General features: G+C 43.8%; 1 protein-coding gene across 1 annotated transcript; it reads right to left on the bottom strand.

Moving 5' to 3' along the window:
* Positions 1-1,106: 1,106 nt before the first annotated feature.
* DESI1 (desumoylating isopeptidase 1) lies at positions 1,107-19,562 on the bottom strand. Its single transcript, XM_064453413.1, has 6 exons — positions 19,237-19,562; positions 8,264-8,285; positions 7,217-7,286; positions 6,453-6,562; positions 5,496-5,618; positions 1,107-4,261 (listed from the first exon to the last, which is right to left on the bottom strand). The coding sequence occupies exons 1-6, from the start codon at positions 19,325-19,327 to the stop codon at positions 4,168-4,170; spliced, it is 510 nt and encodes a 169-aa protein (XP_064309483.1). The 5' UTR covers positions 19,328-19,562; the 3' UTR covers positions 1,107-4,167.
* Between the last annotated feature and the right edge of the window lie 99 nt (positions 19,563-19,661).

The raw sequence follows: 19,661 nt of genomic DNA, 5'->3' as shown, positions 1-19,661 counted from the left end.
AGCGCACAGGTGTGTGGAGCTGCGCTTGTTCCTTCATCTGGGTTAGCTCTGAGAACAGGGCCACTGCAGCTGTTTTGGTTATTTAATAATTTGCATTTAAACCACTCTTGATAGGTTCTGTTGATTGCTACTTGGATAGGCAGCAGCTGCCACTATGAATAAAATCTGTTACCAACAGCAAGGACAAATATCTTGTTTGAAGTTTAGAAGGTAAGTGGCTATGAGCGCCAGCTTACACTCTGTCTAGGGCTGCCATTAAGGTCAAGGTTTTCCTTTTATACATGTTCCCAGGTATTTTATGTGGGCTAGTACTGGTACTTATTAGCAAACCAGCACATCTGAATAACACAGCCCAAAATGACTGCAGTCATAAATCTTAAAGCCCCCTTCTGTTACAAGCCCTCTTCTGTATTACGCTGATACAGACTGTTACACAAACAGCAAACTGTATGGTTCATCATTTGGATGACATCAATAAGCATTCAGAAGGCTGAACCAAGCAGAATTAATTTCCTCCCCAGAGCCAGATGTTTCCCCTGCTCCTTAACAGCCCACTAGCAGAGGTACGATGCGCAGTGCTACATAATCCTCGCCAATATTTGCTCCGCAGCTCCAGAAGAACCCAGGCATGAAGTCTACTTCTTAAAGTTGCTTTTTTCATTTTGAAAGCAGTAGCATCAAGACAATCAGGAAAAGCTTAGAGCCTTTTCCTATGTTTAAGCTCCGTTAGGCCCCTCCTTCAGCAGCAGACATCAGACGTTTCATTCTTGCACACTTTGATAAGCAAGGGCTGCACAAAACCCATGCTGACAGAACACCTGTCCAGCCTTCGCCCATCTCACCCAAGCTGTGTCAAGCCTCAGGAGTGTGGTCTTGATAAGATACCATGGTGCTTAAGTTTCCCAAACTTAAATTTGAGTATTGCCTGTGACCAGTTCTAGCAAAGGGCCACAGCCACTGCTACCTCCAGTAGCGGTACCTGGCACAAACTGCTTGGGCATATTCACATCTTGCACTTTCCAGCTGGGGCCAGAGTAAAGAAGATGACTTCTGGCCAGCTGCATTTGCTGGGCCGCTGTGTGGACAGACATTCAAACAGGAAAACGTGCTGTATTTCTTTTTATTGTAATAGGAAAAAGAACAACAGATAAATCAAAACATCACTTTCTGCCTAAAGACGTTATTAACATTTTTAAAATGGCACAGGGGAACCCCAGCAATATAAGACAGAATAGTAAGTGTGGGCAAAAGGGTTCTGTTCCCTTTCAGGAGTTCAGTTTCCCTGCCCCTTTGTCAATCAGCTGGCTGAAGTTTGTCACCTCTATACACTTACATACGGTCCCCGTTCTAGTTTATATGCCTAGGTATGGCTGGGTGGAATGGTGGAGGTATAGTCGTGCAATTTACATGTAACCACCTTCAGAGAAAATGGGTTTCATAAGAGGCCTACAGGGTACAGAGGTCTCATTACCCAGTAAGACCAAGCAAACAGGATTCCCTCCTACAGTTCTTTTGCCACAAAACACAGAGTCGGTCCCGAGCCCAGAAGACCCTCTAGAAGCTCCTCGGCTATTGCAAACCATATATATAGCGAGTGAAATTTCACCCAGTGACCTTAAAGCAGCAGCATTATCTCTGCAAAGGGGCTGCTGAGAAGAGGAAAAGGCAGACTGCAAAATGCATGGGGTGAACATCTTCCTTTTCTTTCCTGCCTCCTGAGAGGATGTAAAAAGTCCTGAAGCAGGCAGCCAGGCAGAAACCAGGCTCAGGATCTCTAAAGCAGCAGATATACAGGGGATATCCTTATTGTACAAGTATGTGGGGCAGAAACCGTGGCACCAGTGCTTCCACTACAGGCAGCTGCGCCTGAAGTGATAGTTTGCTGAAAGACAAGCAACCACAGCCGTGCTGCTTACATGTACCAAACTAGCATACCTAGATGTCGGGCTGTACTGTATCAGCTTGAGTGTACCTGTTCAACTGAGGAAGCTCCAAGATCTCTAACATGCTACAGCATTTTGTGGCATAGTCATGTGTGTATTAAGATGAGAGACTGGTTACTCTTCACAGAATAGGTATGAGAAAAGACCAGAGAGGATAAACACACTAAAGAGGAAAACAAAGCTAAGGCTTAGCAGAAAACAAACTCTTATCAATCCTTCCTCCAGAAGCACCAAACAGCACTCACAAATGATTTATTATAGAATGCTTTCTGCAAACAGGACATTTTGATGGGGATAGGTTGAAAGCTTTTGTATAATCTGATCTGTACTAACTGCTACAGTTGTCTCCAAGTCCAGTCTGCCAAATGAAATGCTTAAGGAGAAGTTGATGGCACAAGCAGAGAATGACAAGGGAAAAACGGTTTCTGGGCTGCAAGGGCCACTGCTGTGCACTGGGAGCAGGTACACACAAAACTGCAGAATGGACTGACAGCACCTTATTTCCACTTGTGTAGTGACTCCACAAGGTGCAGGGCAACAGAGTATTTGACAGAGTGACTAAACTGCATTTTTCCTCCATTCCATCTCCTCAGAAGTATGAACCACTATAGTCCACACTGAGTAACATCATTAGAAACTTATCAAACTGTATTATTCTGGGAGAAAGAGCCCAGCAGAGAAAAGACATCTCCTTTAGGTATGCAGGAAGTTTCCAGTGCAGGAAGTTTGAGATGCAGGACTGAACTTGCAGCAATACTTTTCACAACAAAGCACTGGACAAAGGGCTATACATTTGCATAGATGCTTTTTCAGCAGCATCTGGGATGTGCAATCCCCATTTATGGAGCATCAGCAATGTTCTGGGGTTTGTCCGATGTCCTTCTAGTGTTCCTTCCCAAATGTAACTGCTACGAAATTGTTCAGGAAATAGTGTATATACATGCATGAAAAGAAAATAGTGTGCATATTCTTTCATTCCCCTGATCTTTTTCCACTGCAAATAACTGCAAAGCTAGAAGAATCTTAAAGTAGAAGATGCAGTATTGATATAATCCAATGTCAGCCTAGGGACAGGACTCCTTCTGCATGTATCCCAATAAACTCAATTGTTTCATAGAAAAGCTTAATTTTACTCTTCCTCATTTTCTTTACATTTGGGAAGACCTACCACCTATTCCTCTTACACATAAGCAGAGCCCCTTCTATGATGTGCTTGACTGCTTTGGAAAGAACAGCAGTATCAAAGGAAGTCGGAACTCCTACTCTGCTTGCATCTAGATACTGAAGGCAGAATTGGTCCACCCTGTATTGTCATGCAGTTGCCATGCTATTCCTGCCTTACTGTACTGTAACTCTGGCTTTGTATGAAAAAACCCCACAGCTCTTACGTGAAGGTAAATAGTTAACAGGGTTCTGCCTATCTGCTGATAAGGTTACATGTGAGAAAAAGAAACATTTCACTTCATTTTACTTTCACCTGAAATTTGTTCCCACCACTTCTGCTCATAAGATTCTGTTCTTTCAGCTGGTTCTTTCCCATAGCTCTTGGATCTAGCATTACAAGGCTCTCAAGTAACCTTCAGTTCCAGCCTCCCTCCCACACACAGCTGGTCCCACTGAAAGTTTCAACTTCTGAGTGTGACGCTGACACATGGTTCAGCTCAATCACCTTGATCACACAGCTGTGCCACTGCAAATATTCTAATCAGATGAGTTCAGCTTTTCCCCTGAGCAAATAACATAATGTCAATGAAATATGCAGAAGGCTAATCGTGGGACACCATTTCCTAGGCTACCAATACTTCGTCTTTTTATTACAGACTTCAGCAAATACCCCCATAATATAGGCGATGACAGGAGAAAGAGATGCAAGCCTGCAAGGGATGGCTAGGACATCCCCTTATATGCTCCAAATTGTGTCACAGGCCCTTGAATGCTCATGGAATGAATTCCCACTTACCAGTTACTTAGAAAGTGTCAGCCTACTTAAACAAGACAGCCTTTACTTTATAAATTAGTGTAATACTATTAGAAATTATGGTAATCTTTTTGGTAGCATTGTCTTTCATGCACCCTGATAAATCCTCTCCCTAGGAAATTTTCAAACTTGTCTTGTAACTTCTGTAGAGTTAATTCTGATGGGAAATTATAAAATAGAAATCTGGTAGATTCATGTTTAAAAAGGAAGAGGCCTGGTGAGACTGGGCACACTGGGTCACTCCTGTTAGCTCTGTCCATTATGTCTGCTGAAGGTATTTCCTCCAGGTGGCTGGATCTGGATGGAGTCCAGGAGGGGCCTTAAAGCTTGTCCAAAAGGTCTGAGAAGGTAAAGAAATAAACATCTCAAATAGTTTACTTGATGGACAACTTTTTTCATTTACTAGTGAAGTGCACTCACTTCCTAGAGTGCAATCAAACCAACACTGTAGAAGCAAATTTGAAAAGCAGGCTTCCACTACAAACTAAAGCAAACTAATTTAACCTATAAAAGAGAGTTTTCTGTTCAATAACTAAGAATATTAAATGTGATTTTATATAATCTAGTTCTGAGTCCTAACATGCCCAGACTGCTCATGTGGTAATACTGTGTCTGAAACTGGTTTTTAGTAATTCACTCTACTTAAGTATGTGAACAAAATCCCTGTTATGCAACTGCAGTGCTCCATCAAGTACCACATCAATATTAAAGACTGCTAGAAGAATAGCCCTGGCTCCCTTATGAAACAATGGTTTAACACTCACAGAATAATTTCTGTTGCAATCTGTAGCACCTGATTTATCTTTCGATATGACTCACTCTGCTATAGACTCTGATTTTGAGAGATCTGAAGTGATAAGAACCCAGGGTAGAAGACACGTGTCTCCCAAATAACGTGATATACCATTGTTATGAGAAATAAGACCTAAATGATGGAGCTCGGATCATCCCACTGGGATCCTTCATTAGCTAGTAGCTAAAAAAAAAGAAAAAAAAACAAAACAAAAAAACCACCCCAAAACAAAAATACCACAAAAAAAGAGAGAAAAATCCCCCAAACCCAAAAATCCCCCCAGCTGAGCTGAACTACCAGGCAGGAATTCTTCATTTCCTCTTCTTCATATCCTCTTCTTCTATCCAGTCCTAGCTTTAAAACTGCAGCATTAATTTTAAAATCACATCTCCCCTGCCTCCTCACAAACAAAGCTGACACCTCTACTGCAATTACAGTGCTTAGAGTAAGAGAAGTGACCTTTAACAGATACCGGTTTCCAAGATGAAAAAACTTGCACCATTTTCTGAAACTTTTTATGCTTATCTGGTCACATATGAGCCCATCACAAAATAACTAGTATAAGTTAAAGGCAGAAGAACAATCTTCTCCTGTCAGTAATACCACTGCCAGTCAGCACTTGTACAGTGTTGTAAGCGTTGAAGTAAAGCAAAGAGCATCCTCTCATCTTATGCTGGTTCTCAGAGAGAGCCAGCAAGAACTGGTACCGCTGGCTCTGTCAAGTGTTTAAGCATTAGCACAAACCTAATGACTTAAAGAGAGCAGCGGCATGCATACTCACGTGGCAAGAACTTCAGCTGGAAGGTCAGTGATGTAGGAAGGGATTTTTCTTCCTGTCAGGAACTGTGCCACTTCGTTACTGAAGGTGTTGCAGTTATGTTCAAAGAGGTTATAAGACTCTCCTCTGTGCCACAGGAAGGGAATTGAAACATAAAAAGCCAGACTGAATAAATCTATCAAGCAGAAAAACCTAGACCCCTAATGAGGAACATCTCCTTACATTAGAACTTTTTTCCCCACAAAGAATTCTAAGGCAGATAGGTAAAATACAGACATCAATTCACCTTTAAATTCAATTGAATCAGAGTGGAAAATGACATCGCTCTACATCACTGACTTTATACTATGTTTTTTTGGAGGATAAGTGAGGTCGGGTTTCTTCAATTAAAACCACAGAAGGAGTAATGAGAAATCACACGAATTATTGACATTGAAATATAGTCAGAACACTAAATGCTACCTTTCTGTTCTTGTGAGAAGTAGACTAGACTCTTCAACAGTAAAGACCTTGCTTGTACTCATCCGAAAGTTGGCAACTTTACTACAATGCTTCACCTATGACTCATGGGGTACAGCCCTATTTACTGAAATATTTAATACAGTGTCTTAATTTTCCCTGGTGATTCTCTCAAAGGGATTTCAGGCATTATTCCATTTTACAAAAAACAGTGTGAAAGACTTCCTGGCAGAATGCTTTCCCAACCTACCTCAAGGCTGGCATGCCAGAGGGCTGCCTAGCTGGTAGCTCCTTGTGTATCGGTGCATCAGTTCCAGTCTCATATTTGGAGGTTACCAAATAATACACTAAGCAGAAAAAGCTTTGTGAGCTTGGTTTCATAACTGGTTCATAACCAATCCTTTGTGAGGATTCGTTTCATAATATCTTCCTCCATTCTGCATTCCTTCCCCTATAGGCTTTTTTTGTTATACAGATTTTATAGTACGAGCTGCTACTTACCGGAACATCGATTCCCCCAAAGAGGAAAGATATTCCAGAAAAATTTCTTCTGTGACTTCAGTGTTCCCCAGGTCAACAACTGAGTCTGGGGGGCCAAGAAGTGTCCCTCCCTGTAAAAATTAACAGCCAGACGACAGTGTTAAATGGACAGACTGAATTCTTTTGGATGACTCTACTGAATAGCACTACCGTGGCTTGTCCACACACAAAAGGAGGAACTTTTGATATGTTTGTCAAGCAAAAAGCCCTACTGTCCTCCCCTGTTCTGCACTCAAAGAATGAGAAGTAACATGCAACTTACACTTCACCTTGTATACTTGGCTTTTTGTGCTGCAAGCTCTAAGCTATGGCAAAATTCTGCTTTAGAACAATGGCCCATCAGTTTTGCCTCTCCAAAGACAGAAAGATCTGACAAAACATCATGAATATTTCTTTTTTAATCTTAAGAAGGATGCCTTGAGTTGCCAAGTCTGCATGTAAAACCTATTGATACAGAATTAGGCGAGGTGTCACTCTGGCAATGCAGCTGCAGAACGTACATAGACTCTACCAGCAGAAGCAACTCCAAACCTGTATTTTGTTGGGCTTAAACCCACTGTCCATGTTCCCTTTTCCTCAGATGCCCTGGGTAGCCATGGCAAGCAGCCACATCTGGCTGAATTTAGAGGCCTCTTGCTGCTTTTCTAAAAGACAGTGACCCAAGCAATTCTGATCATGTAATCCTATCACAAAATTATCTTATCAGAAAAATAAGTTTAACTTACAGGTGCACAGCTGGAGATTCCTTCACTGCCATAGAAGAACTCATCCTTATGGACTATTATGGAGGTGTGCCTGCCACAGAGAACAAAAAACATGTGAAACAAAGGAAATATTTAACCTAGCACATAAATCACTGGTAAATTTATGTGCTCAAGGACATCATGAAATGAATAACTGGAAGAAAAGGTCAATGTCTTTCTGTGAGTGGGAACAGGATCTGCTGGGACATGAATAGAGAGGGAAGCAATGATTATCAAGCTTACTGTAACTCTGTAACCAGTTGGGAAAAACACACTTAGCTACCTGCTCAAGCATGAAGGAACATAGGAAGAGAGGGACCTCCACACCAGGATGAGACCTCCAGCAGCCTCTTTCAGCTAAAGAGTTGAGGATGAAGTCACAGAGATAGACAGAGCTAGCCCTGCTACCACACTGGCAGAAGTGCATGTCTGATAGACACTGACTGAGAAGGTCAGACAATCACTGGAGATGGATCAACAGAGAGGACAAGGGTTTGCGGGGGTTTTGCCTTTTTTTTTTAAAAAAAAAACCACACACAAAAAACCACACACAAAAGAAAAAAACAAAAACCCAAACCCTCTTGATATGAATTATACCAAATTGGGGTGTGTTTCATAACCAAATGTAGCCACTGCTCTTATATGCCAGAAGGCCTGATTCTGTAACACCTTCTTCCCACCCACTCCTTTACTCTCATATTTAGCCATCCCTGCAATCAGAAGACAAAGTGCTTGGGACAAAGACAATATCCTACCCTTGAAAAAGTGTACAAGTGCACTAAAACACAATAATTACCACCAACACTTTTTTTCGTGGGGCCCACTGAGCTTTGAATGGAGAAGTTTAACCAGCACCTGACTGTACATCATCTTACTGTCAATCTGCATTCAGGAACAGAAAGTGCCTTGGTCTCTCTTCAGCACCAAAATGCTCTTAAGATCTGAAGCATATATAATCTCATATTTAAAATACCTCCTACACCACATAGTGTTTAACACATATTATGCAATTTAAATCTAGTCACTTACCAGATGCCATCCAGCTGTTTCCCTGTATGCAGAGAAAAGAAGAGTTATTAGCAATGTATTTTTCCAGATTTCAGCCTACTTTCCATCAATCACTTAGGAACCATGCTTTTTATTTCATCACGACAGTAATACCAAAGATTTCATCCCAGAGTTGCTTCTGAAGAAGCAGAAAGTCATTCTTTCATTTGAACTACTCTGTCCACACTACTGCTGTACTTTTTTCCTCCTGCACACAGAGGTGGCAATGCCATCCTATCCTGCCATGCTTACCTTCCTTGGGCTTTTGCCTACAGACCAAGAAAAGAAAGATTTTCCTAAAATTAGAGTCTTCAGTCAGGACCAGAAGAGTTTAATTTTACACTGATTTCATAACTGCAGGCAGTTAGCCAGCACAGAGTACTCAGTTTTCTTTTTCAGTAACTGATGAGAGATCTGACTTGAACATATGATCAGTGGTGATAGTCTCTATAATCTGTTCCAAGGTTTCCTCCTTTCCCTCCTTCCCTCCCTCACCCTTAAAAATTAACAGTTTAAGTGGGCGTCAGGGACAAGAAGTGCAGGGTTGAAGTTTATGCAAGTTATAACATTGCGTGTTTTGTAGAATACAGCAGTGAAGATTTGCTTCAGGCACCACTAAACTGATAATACCATTGCGTCTTAGAGAAGAAAATCCCTTCCAAAATGCTTTTCCAGTTCCCTAGAAGCAGGAAACCTAAAACTCTCTGTGTTGATGGTAGGCTCTCTGGATCAAACTTCTCTTCAAAGGGTCACCAACTGTTACTGCTCTAGGCTCAATCATTTTATCTATTATAACCTAAAGGCTTGGTGCCTGGTATTGTACCCCTTTGTAAATTCATAGGCAGCAACAGCATTCTATGACAGATGCACTATAACTATTTTGGCAAACAAGGCACACAGCACCCAGAAAAGTGGATTTAGAACAGAAAAAAACCATGTGAATACCAACATGTGGTATTCTCCTGAACCCAAGTGGTAGACAGAGTGCTCCTCTGCCATAAGTTTTGCTTGCTTGCAGCAGGCTCCTAATCCTTTTAGTCAGCCTCCACATATAAGCACTCTCCCCCAGCAGACCTTTCCCCATACCACTATCCTTTATATACAAGCAGCACCTCTTCCAAGACATTTTGTTGTTATTGTTCAACTTTTAGATACCAGAATGTGATGTGATGATCTGCTGAAGTCATCTACAGGCTTCCCAGAGCTAGATAAAAACCACTGTAAATGTGATAAAAAAAGCCACCTGAACATGAGAGGCACTGTTCTAGTAAAATCTTGTTCAGAAAGCACTGATGGGTTAACTTTTGGCCAAGAGGCTTGGCTCTGGTTTGGACACCATCTGTTTGCATCACACCAGCCTCAAGTCTCCCAAAGCTAGCCTCAGACCTTCTTGTTTCCTGAATTCTAAGCCATTATGTCTCGATACTATCTCCTTTAAAAGCAGCCTCAGAGCTGTGGTCTTTTTTTTAATGCTTTATTCAAATGCTTGTGACATTCAGGCTTTTCTTAGCTATCTCGAGGGCCACTGCCTTAACTGACCTTAACTCAGGATTTGGCTGCATCCCTCATCACACTGTCAGCTTTGCCTCTCCCTAACAACTATTCCATCAGCCACCCTGCTTGTATTCCCACAGCTTATGATGCTGAAAGTGCACTGCAACTGCTTTTCAAAGGCTGGAATCAGATGCTCAGAATAACAATGAATTATTCCACTCGTTAAAAAGTTCGGTAAAAATGAAGCTTAGCTCAGTTGCATTCTGCTGCTCTTCCCCCATGATACCCAAAAGGAAGCAGAACGTTACGCACTGGGCCCCAGTTAGTGTGTCAGGGGCCTAAAGCTAGACAGTGGTTTGACAGAGCAATATTTCATCCCTCAGTCTCCAGGATGCTGGCTTCTCTGCTGAAACTTTAGGGGTCACTCTTCCCCTGTTGGTGTCCAGCTTCTTCTAAGATACCTGGTGCGGTAGCAGGGATGGGTGCATTGTCCCAGTTCCACTTGTCATGTGGAAAGACATTCTCCAACTGTCCTTACTTAGATCAATGGCCTGCAGGGAGGCAGAGGTGTTGCCTTTTGCTTTCTATAGGCAGAGGGTCTCTCAGTGTTTATTGCCTCCCCTCTGTCAGGGCTGCTTTGGTCTATGAGTACCAGGAGTTAATATGCTACTTTGAAGCAGCAGTAGCTCTTTGAATTCTTTCTCTTGGGCAAAACCAACTTTCTGTCATCATTAGGACTGGGCAAAACAGAGGAAGAGAGGTAAAACTGATGAGGATAATCCATCAAGAGTTCTAAGAAAAGGATGTTTATGTGTCCAAGCAAGGAATAAACAATCACTACCATATTTTTTCCACTCAAGTCTGAAGCAAAACAGGCACAGGGAGAGACACCTGCTTCAGATGAGGGTCGTACAAGAGTGGAGGCAGGGAAAAGGCTGTTGTGACAATAGAGACATCAGTCGAAGTGAGCACATACAGTTTTGAAGTAGGTGGACTGATCTGTCACTACCATGGATCACAGCCAGGCAGCAAGCATATTCACTGCCAACCTGTCGCACAGAAACGTAGGCATGGAGTAGGATGAAGGCCAAAAGATAGTAGCAATGATGAGAGAAGCAGAGCAGTGTGTTGCAGCATCTCAGTAGCATTTGCTGCCCCTTTAGCATCTCCCATGCTGTTGATCCTCGATCCTCTGGCCCTTGTTCCACACCTTCCCTATCAGAGCTTTCGCCCTGCGCTCTAGAGCTGCCAGAAACCAGTGACACTGCAGGCTCACCAGCAACACATGAGGTAGGGTATGGTGCACCACCCTAACTTTAGCAGCTGGCCTACAACAGGCTCTACCGCTTGGCTTTGCATAGTTAGTGTTCTGCATATCTGTTAATAAATTATTACACATTTGTTCACAACAAATTATTGTTTTCCACTAGAAACTTGAACTTTATCCTTCAAGGTAGAGCAACAAACCATTTCAAAGGCAGCACATACTAGAATTGTATCTGCCCTTTTGCATGCTAAATGGAAAAAGAATATCTTAATATTTACTTCCACACACATTTCCAGCAAACAACGATGAAAGACTTTCCACATAGTTGCTGCTTTGCACCTAGATTCTGCGTGCAGATGAAAGAGTTATAGCAGATGCTGACGATGTCATAGGTGCTGCCAGGAACCTGCTCATGCAATTACAACATCTACTTGAAAAGATCATTGCAGCAAAAGCTACTACACATTGGGCTGCTCTAGCAAGACTGCAGCCAGCAGCTCAAGGGAGCTGATTCTTTCTCCATTTGATGTTTGTGAAACCACATCTGGAGCGCCATGTCCGCTTTTGGATCCCCCAGTACAAAAGACACTGACATACTGGACTGGAGGACTTGCTGTATTGAAGAGCAGCTGAGAGAACTGGTCTGTTCAGCCTCAAGAAGAGAAGGAAGAGAAATTCCCAACTCAGTAAAAAGGAAAAAAAAGAATTGCCATGAAGGTGGTCAAACACTGGGGCAGGGGTCCAGAAAGCATGTGGGATTTCCATCCTTGATGATACTCAGAACTCAGCTACCCAGGGCCCTGAAGAATCTGCTCTGGCCAGACCTACCTTGAGTAGAACCTCCAGAGGTCCCTTTCCACTGATGCAATTCTCTGATTGTATGAACAAAACCCAAACAGAATTCAGGTAAGGGACTTTGCATTAGACTGCAGTCCAGCCCCGGGGGGCTCCTCTCTGGCTGTCACACATGAAATCCGTAGCCAACAAGCAGCAGCAACTGCCAGGACAATAACAGAACAGCTCTCGGCAAGTGAAGCTGCCTACAAGGCAGGTCTGTCTGAGGCTGCTCAGCTAGGTCAGTTTGTGCCAAGCCCTGGTTTGATGACTTTAATGGAGATGCTGACCTGCTATTTTTGATTGGCTCCTGTAGGACACTAACCAGGCTAGAATTGCAGAAAACACATGCCAGATCTGCAGCACTGATGATGACAAGGCATCCGTGGTACCCCTCCAGCCTGCTCCAAAATCCCTTTCAGCCGCTGGTGGACTGTGCTTGGTCAGAGACAGCACAAGCCTCTCCATCGACAACACTGTTGGGGGATCCCAAGCCTAAAAAATCTGCCACTATTGGCCACATACACATCACCCAGAGACATCTACAACCAAGAACTTTTGGTACCCTGCTGCAGATTCCCATGCTGCACAGCTGGCTGTTGTCATCTCAACTCCAAAATGACTAACAGAGTGTCCTGGTTTCAGCTAGGATAGAGTTAAACTTTTTCATAGTAGCTAGTATGAGACTATGTTTTAGATTTTTGCTGGAAACAGTGGTGATAATGCGGAGATGTTTTAGTTGTTGCTAAGTAGCGCTTACACTGGTCAAGGACTTTTTCAGCTCCCCGTGCTCTGCCGGGTACACAAGAAACTGGGAGGGGACACAGCCGGGACAGCTGAGCCCAGCTGACCAAAGGGATATCCCCCACCATATGGCATCATGCTCAGCATATAAAGCTGGGGGAAGAAGGGGGGACATTTGGAGTGATGGCGTTTGTCTTCCCAAGTAACCATTATGCATGATGGAGCCCTGCTTTCCAGGAGATGGCTGAACACCTGCCTGCCCATGAGAAGTAGTGAATGAATTCCTTGTTTTGCTTTGCTTCTGCATGCAGCTTTTGGTTTACCTATTAAACTGTCTTTGTCTCAAACCATGAGTTACCTCACTTTTACTCTTCTGATTCTCTCCCTCATCCCACCAGGGGGAGTGAGCGAGTGGCTTCATGGTGCTTGGTTGCTGACTGGGGCTAAACCACGACACAGAGGAATAAGTCAATGGCCCCCAGCTTCTAAGGAACTTGGGCAGCTCCCTTTCCTGCTGCTCAGCAAGAATCTCAATGTTTGTGGTTGCATCACATAAGAAATTCTGTGCAGATCTTCATGGACACCATCATCTTCCTCCTGAAGTTTTGCCTCTGTTGGTGATCTTCCTACACGACTTCTTGCCCTTGCCTCAAACTCAGAACAGGTGACAGCTCACAACCACTGCCACTCCTGACAAGCTCACGTAAAGCAAGCAGGGCAGCCCGCACTACGGAGTTATTTCTCGCCTTTTGCTGGACATTGTCCACTATGCAGGAAATATGTTGCTCACAGCCTCTGAAGGTTTGATACACATACCAGCCCCAACAGTATGACCAAGCAAGGATTTGCACTGCTCTATTTCCACAGCCAGCTGCTCAAGAGACAGCGTGAGTACAGTATTGCTGTAGCAGTGCTAAGGCACAAGTTGAATGCAGGCCTTGTAGTGACACCTTCCTATAAAGCTGCTTCTGGCAGCACTGTCCAGCTTAAATACCTACAGCAAAACTAATCCAAACAATGCACATGCATATAACGCGGAACAGGAACATCCTGATGGAATGATACTCTTTTGGGCATCAGGTAAAACAGAGAAACAGCAAGATACCTGAAGAGTTTAAATATTTCAAGGGACAGAGGGCTACTGAGCAGGGAACAGTGTTGCAAATGTAGATGTACACACTTAATCGTACAACTAGTGCACAGTGTCGAATTACCAGGTATTAGCTGTCCCACAGTAATTGCCTGTGTGCAGTCTCAGCCTGAAGCAAATGTGAAGCAAGTCAGCTTAACTTAATCTGCTTCCATTACAAGCTAATGCAAGTCAAGCTACCTTGCATTTGTCACAGACCATGAACAGAAAGTTACTGTGTTATATCTGTGTCATGGTTTTGGCTGGGGTAGAGTTAATTTTCCTCATAGTAGCTAGTATGGGGCTATGATTTGGATTTGTGCTGAAAACAGTGTTGATAACATGGAGATGTTTTAATTGTTGTTAAGTAGTGCTTACACTAGTCAAGGACTTTTCCAGCTTCCCATGCTCTGCCACATGCACAAGAAACCAGGAGGGGGCACAGTCAAGACAGCTGATCCAAACTGGCCAAAGGGATATTCCATACCATATGACATCATGCCCAGTATATTAACTGGGGTGAGTTGGCTGTGAGTAGCAGCCATCACAGCTCAGGGACTGGCAGTGTCAGTCGGCAGGTGGTGAGCAGCTGCATCAGTTGTTGTTCCCCCCCCGCCGCCCCCAGGTTTCAGTTCTCTCTCATTATTTTCCTTTTCATTATATTATTGTGATTATCATCATTATTATTATTATTACTATTTTATTGTAATTATTAAACTGTTCTTATATCAACCCATGAGTTTTCTTACTTTTGCTCTTCCAATTCTCTCCCCCATCCCACTGGGGTGGGGGAAGTGAGCAAGCAGCTGTGTGGTGCTTAGTTGCTGACTGGGGCTAAACCACTACAATCTGTGAGTTTAGGGTGATAGCTTGTCAGTCTTTGGAAACCTGATCATACACCTGATATTTGGTGTTGGGTTTTGGGGTGGTGTTTTTTTTGTGGTTTTTTTTTTTTTTTTTTTTTTTACTTGCCAAGCTGCTTATATGGATCTTTCCTGAAAGTATTCACTAGAACTCAGGAGGGGCTGCCAATTCAGCATAGATCTGTGAGATGCTTAAGCATCTCAAAGATTCAAATTGTTTGAATAAGGCAGAGTATCATATGGCAAATAAACAAGTTCTTTTTTATTTGCTGTTACTGTTCTTTATAACATTTCAGCTCAAATACTTTCATAGTCTTTACTTGAGCCAGAAATCTATGAGAAAAATACAACATTCAAACGCATTAAACAATTCCAGGACCCTCAGCTTAGTCACGTGAATATGGAGAATAAAGTAGTTAGATTTGTTTGTTGTACAACTGATTCAGGAGACTGTCATTGTTAGGATACAAGGGTACTTTGAAAGAAGCAAGCAAGCCCATATAATTTTAGAATACAATCAAATGGGATTACTTTCATGCTTGGATTTATCTGGAAGGCCAAGCAGAAGGGAGATTAGACACTCGCCAATCTATTTTACTGGCAGAGTTAATTTATTAATCTTGAGGACTACATGACATAGCTTATTCCTGTGCATGTTAAATATCAAATGAAAGTGGTGTTGGCATATTAATCCAAATTAGTAGACTGAAGGGCAGAAGAGTTTTGAGACATGAAGGAATTATATGAGATGGGCACTTAGTTTACCCCATTCAGAGTTTAGGCCATCCATCCTTCAAGTGCAAGAACACCTGTTCCTGAGCTGTAAAATAAGGAAAGAATGGGAACCCTAGTATTTTTAACAATATATCTATGCTCCACAATGGATATGCAAGGCCCAGAAGACCCCAAAAAAGTAGTGAACTGGTCTCCTGTGGAACTGGAAGCAATATAATTTGGTCAACCAGTGTGGGTATTTCTAGAAGTGTGTTGCTTTGCATATTGTTGCAATTTCCTTAGGCCAATCCATTAAGATTCCTGCCCTTTTTTAATTGAAAGTTATCCTAATTAAGTCAAGCACTTTCTCCTATGTGCTACCCAGGGTGCTCAACTGAAGCAAAAGGACTAACAGAGGGAGGAACATGCTTCCCTTCTCCTTGAGGTGCCTAGAGAGATAAAGAAGTAGGCTAGATTGGGGGAGGGTAATGCACTTGATTTTCATGAAATCCCTAGCAATTGCTCTGGAGCAGCGCTGAGAGAATCTCACACCAGAGCAATTTAAAACCTTTCAGAATGGGTGGAGGAGAGGTAGAGGAATGCACTGGGTCTGGAAAAAAGGAACAAAGCAGAAGATACCTCCTTTTAGCAGTTACCTTTTGCACTGAGTCCTCCTGGGCTGTTAAGTCCCTACAGCTGAATGCACCACTTAAAATTTTCAACCAATACATACTCCCAGTCAACTCATTGTTAATTTATACCACACTGAGACAAAGCTGTTATGGTAAACTAAGCTCCTGCCCATTCTCTGAGTCACACTAGCACCAACCTCAGTTACAGAACAGGAGAACTTTAGGAACTGCAAGATATTTTTCTTTAAGCCCATGATGCAATAGGATTTTAATCTTCCTTAAAGATTTCTCTGCCTTTGGACTTCTACTTCAAAATCAGCACTGCAAGACGAGCTATTCTGTTTTCCCCTCCACCCTCCACAGAATCAGCTGGATTAAGTTTTCTGTCTTGAAGACAGAAATCTCATTGCATTCTGTTTAACATTTATTATTTGATCATGTAGTTGGACAGACAAATGTAGTCTCAGACTGAGAACGGGGGGAGGGGGAACAGCACATGTAAAGATGCATGTAGAGCAACAGTGCACAAAAATTAAGCACGCCGCTTCTGATGTCAAAGGCAACTGAACTACGATATTTGGTCATGTATACTTTAAAACAGAAATATTCACTGAAAAATTACGTGAAACTCATAGGAAAGTAAGAAGAACAAAAGTAGTCTGGATAGAAAAAGAGTAAGCTTGCTGAGAAAAGAGAATACATGCCCCAAGGGGCACAACTAAGTCACAGCTAAAGCCTGTTACGACCAGTGCTGTACAGCTCTGCCTTCCAGGCTCATCATTCAACGACAGTGGAGAGAATGGATACTGAAGAAAATTGGGATACCATTTAGTAATGAGATCTGATCCTTGAATGCTGTACTGACATAATCTGTAATACCTCTGGATCCTATCAGCACAGCAGAAGACACCACGCGGTATTGCTCTTGCAGCGGTCAGCCCCATAAGAAGGGACTCATCCCCCTCTGGAAGGGGGATCTGACCTTCTGTTTTTGAGCATGCTAGGAATTGATTTTCGCACAATCAATAATTGTATTTATTTCTCCTCTCCAACACATATGCATTTCAATATAGGCAATGTTACAGAATTATCACTCAAAGCGAAAGCGTTGTTTCAATCAAACTTGGTGTCTATGGATAGAATACCGTAAGTAGAGATCACAAATGCTTAGCACTAAATTACCTAAGAAATCCTTCCCTCTTCACTTTCTATGACTTTGCCTGATGACATATAGTTTATGAACATCACTGACAAAAAAAATGGAAAAATAGCTATTGACCATCTGGAAGTTGATGTACAGAGAAGTAGCAACAGTTCTTGTTGTTCTTCAAGATAAAAAAAAAAAAGCATGTACATGAGACAGGAGGAGTATTCTCGCCAACACTTTGTTCTTGGGGAGGTTTCCAAAATAACCCAGAGGTATGATAAAGCAGAGTCTAAATACACAGAAGATACTTAACTTGAAGGAAAAAAAATGGAACAAACAATGATTTGTTTTATGGGCAACCCAGTTGCTGGATCCACATGATCCCAAACAATCTGTGGTCTGCGTTGTCACTGTGACCACGCAGGCCTAATTGGCCCTGTTCCACAGACACGTCTGAACTCAGCTAGTTACCAGACAGTACTAGCGAGCAACACTTCCCACACTGCTGAGACACACGTTCAGATTTTTAAGTTTTCCTTTTCATTTCTCAGGCTCCTAGAAATTAGCACCAAACTGTATCGCAAGCTCAAAGTTCTTACGTTGTTGTTTGGAGAGCATAAAAAGCACCAAAAATGAAGTCATGCACTAAGTGTTTTTATGTGGAAATTCAGAAAGCTACAAAATCCCAAGATTGACTTACTGGGTAAGAAGAGAGCGAAAAAGCCTTTGCTTAATCTCTGTAAAGATTGACATGGAGATACATATAGTGACAACCTATTTCTGTACAAGTCTTTGCCTGGACCAACACTTTGAAATAAGATTAGTTAAAAACTGCTCACCTCAAACACAGGTAAATCATGCATACATGTAATCTGTATCTTAAAATTTATAACCCTTTGCACAAGATAAAACGTGGCTATTATGAACTAACAGGTGAAAAGTTACTTCCCTGAGGGCTACACAGAAGCAACTCTGACCACAAAAAATTTTGAGGTTAGCCAGTGCAGGAAACACACATCTCCCAAATTTATTGTTGCTGTCTGGCTAACAGACCACATCACATATGATCTGTACAATATTTTCCTCTCAACTTCTCAAGCCTATCATTGAGGTGTATGAAACCTCACGCTAAGAATTATTTGGACTTTCATTTTAAGCTTGCAGGAAAGCACAGAATCTCCTCGTAGGACAGATGAGCAAAGTGAATGCCAACAAACTGTAAAACAAGATTACGCAGAGCCATCTGTTCAGACACGGAGCCTGTTGAGAAGTCTCATCTCACACAGACTGCTGGTCTAATACGGGCCAGAGTCTACGTGTAACAGGTACAAACCACTCTGTTGCGTTCCTAATTCACACTTCCAAAACTTCAGGCAAAACTTAAGTTTCCATCACACGGCCAGGCCAAGGTTCAGCTGGAAACGCACATACTCTTGGTAAGACATACAACAAACTTTTACAAACCCTCTGGAAGAAGAAGGTGGAGAGTTGTGCATCACATGCTGTGCAACACCTCGCCCACTCCAGCCTCACCACAACATGGAGCCGTTTGAACTCAATATCCCTGTAAACAGCAGAAGGCTTTCTTCCAGTTCAGCCTTCTTGCTGAGGCATCGCAGCAGCAAGGGTGTCGGGAACTGAGCTTTCCCTCACTTCGGGGGCTAAGCAACACTTTTAATTACCTGTTAGTAAATAACACCGACAAAGCGGCAAAGGACGCATGGGGGAAAGGAGGCTGGACTCCTTTCACCTGGGGCTGCCTTACCGGTGAAGCTCATCCTGCTGACAACGGAGACAGGGATGCTGCAGCTAAACCTCACTTTACTCCCGGGCCCTCGAGCCAGGCCCGCACCCTCACAAGCCCTGCTCCAGCCACCGCCGCGGCGCGATGCCCGCGCCCTCAGGGAGCCCTTCCCCCGCGTGCCGTTCCCTTGGGAGAGTGGTATCGGGGGCGGGGGGCGGGGGGGGGGAGGGGAGGGAGGCGGGAAGGAAGGGAAGCAACCCGTCGGGCCTGATTTCGGCCCCGTTTCCCGGCGCGGCGAGGCCGGGCCGCGTCGGTCGGTGGAGGAACACGAACCACCCGGGAGGCGGCGGAGGCGGGAGGAATAGGCCGGGAGCGCCGTGCTCTTACCCAGCATGAGGGGGCTGAGGCGCCGGGCCATGCCCTTGGACAGGTCGTACACATAGAGCTTGACGGGGTGCAGGGCCAGCGGCTCCTCCATGGGGGTGCGGGCACCGCCGCCGGGCGGCACCCGGGGGCCCTGGCAGATACCCGCCGAGCGCCGGGAAGCCGAGGGGAATGGGAAAAGGCGGCCCCGGTGCCGCTCCCGTGCAGCAGCAGCGCAGACCGTGAAGTGACAGAGGGAAAGGGGCGAAGCGGCCTCTGCGCATGCGCGGCGGCGGCAGCAGCTAGCCGGGCTGCCCCGTCACTGCACCTTATGCACGGCGGAGGGGCGGAGAGGGAAGGGGGAAGTGGGAAGTGGAGGGGTCGTCGCGAGGGGCGGAGCTAGAGTCTGTGGGTGGGGATGGGGAAGTCCCCCTGTCATTGGCTGAGCC

The sequence above is a fragment of the Phalacrocorax carbo genome, chromosome 1 (genome assembly GCF_963921805.1).
Source record: "Phalacrocorax carbo chromosome 1, bPhaCar2.1, whole genome shotgun sequence".
Lineage (NCBI taxonomy): Eukaryota > Metazoa > Chordata > Aves > Suliformes > Phalacrocoracidae > Phalacrocorax > Phalacrocorax carbo.
Note: the sequence above shows the minus strand (reverse complement) of the source record. Positions and strands in the feature narration are given on the sequence as shown.

What these genes read in the sequence shown, in the direction of transcription:
- DESI1 (XM_064453413.1), bottom strand. Translation starts at nt 19,327, where the DNA reads ATGGAGGAGCCGCTGGCCCTGCACCCCGTCAAGCTCTATGTGTACGAC. An exon ending in GAATCTCCAGCTGTGCACCT is followed by an intron (nt 6,563 to 7,216) that starts GTAAGTTAAACT and finishes TAATTTTTACAG; the next exon opens with GGAGGGACACTTCTTGGCCC. An exon ending in TTGGGGGAATCGATGTTCCG is followed by an intron (nt 5,619 to 6,452) that starts GTAAGTAGCAGC and finishes CCTGTGGCACAG; the next exon opens with AGGAGAGTCTTATAACCTCT.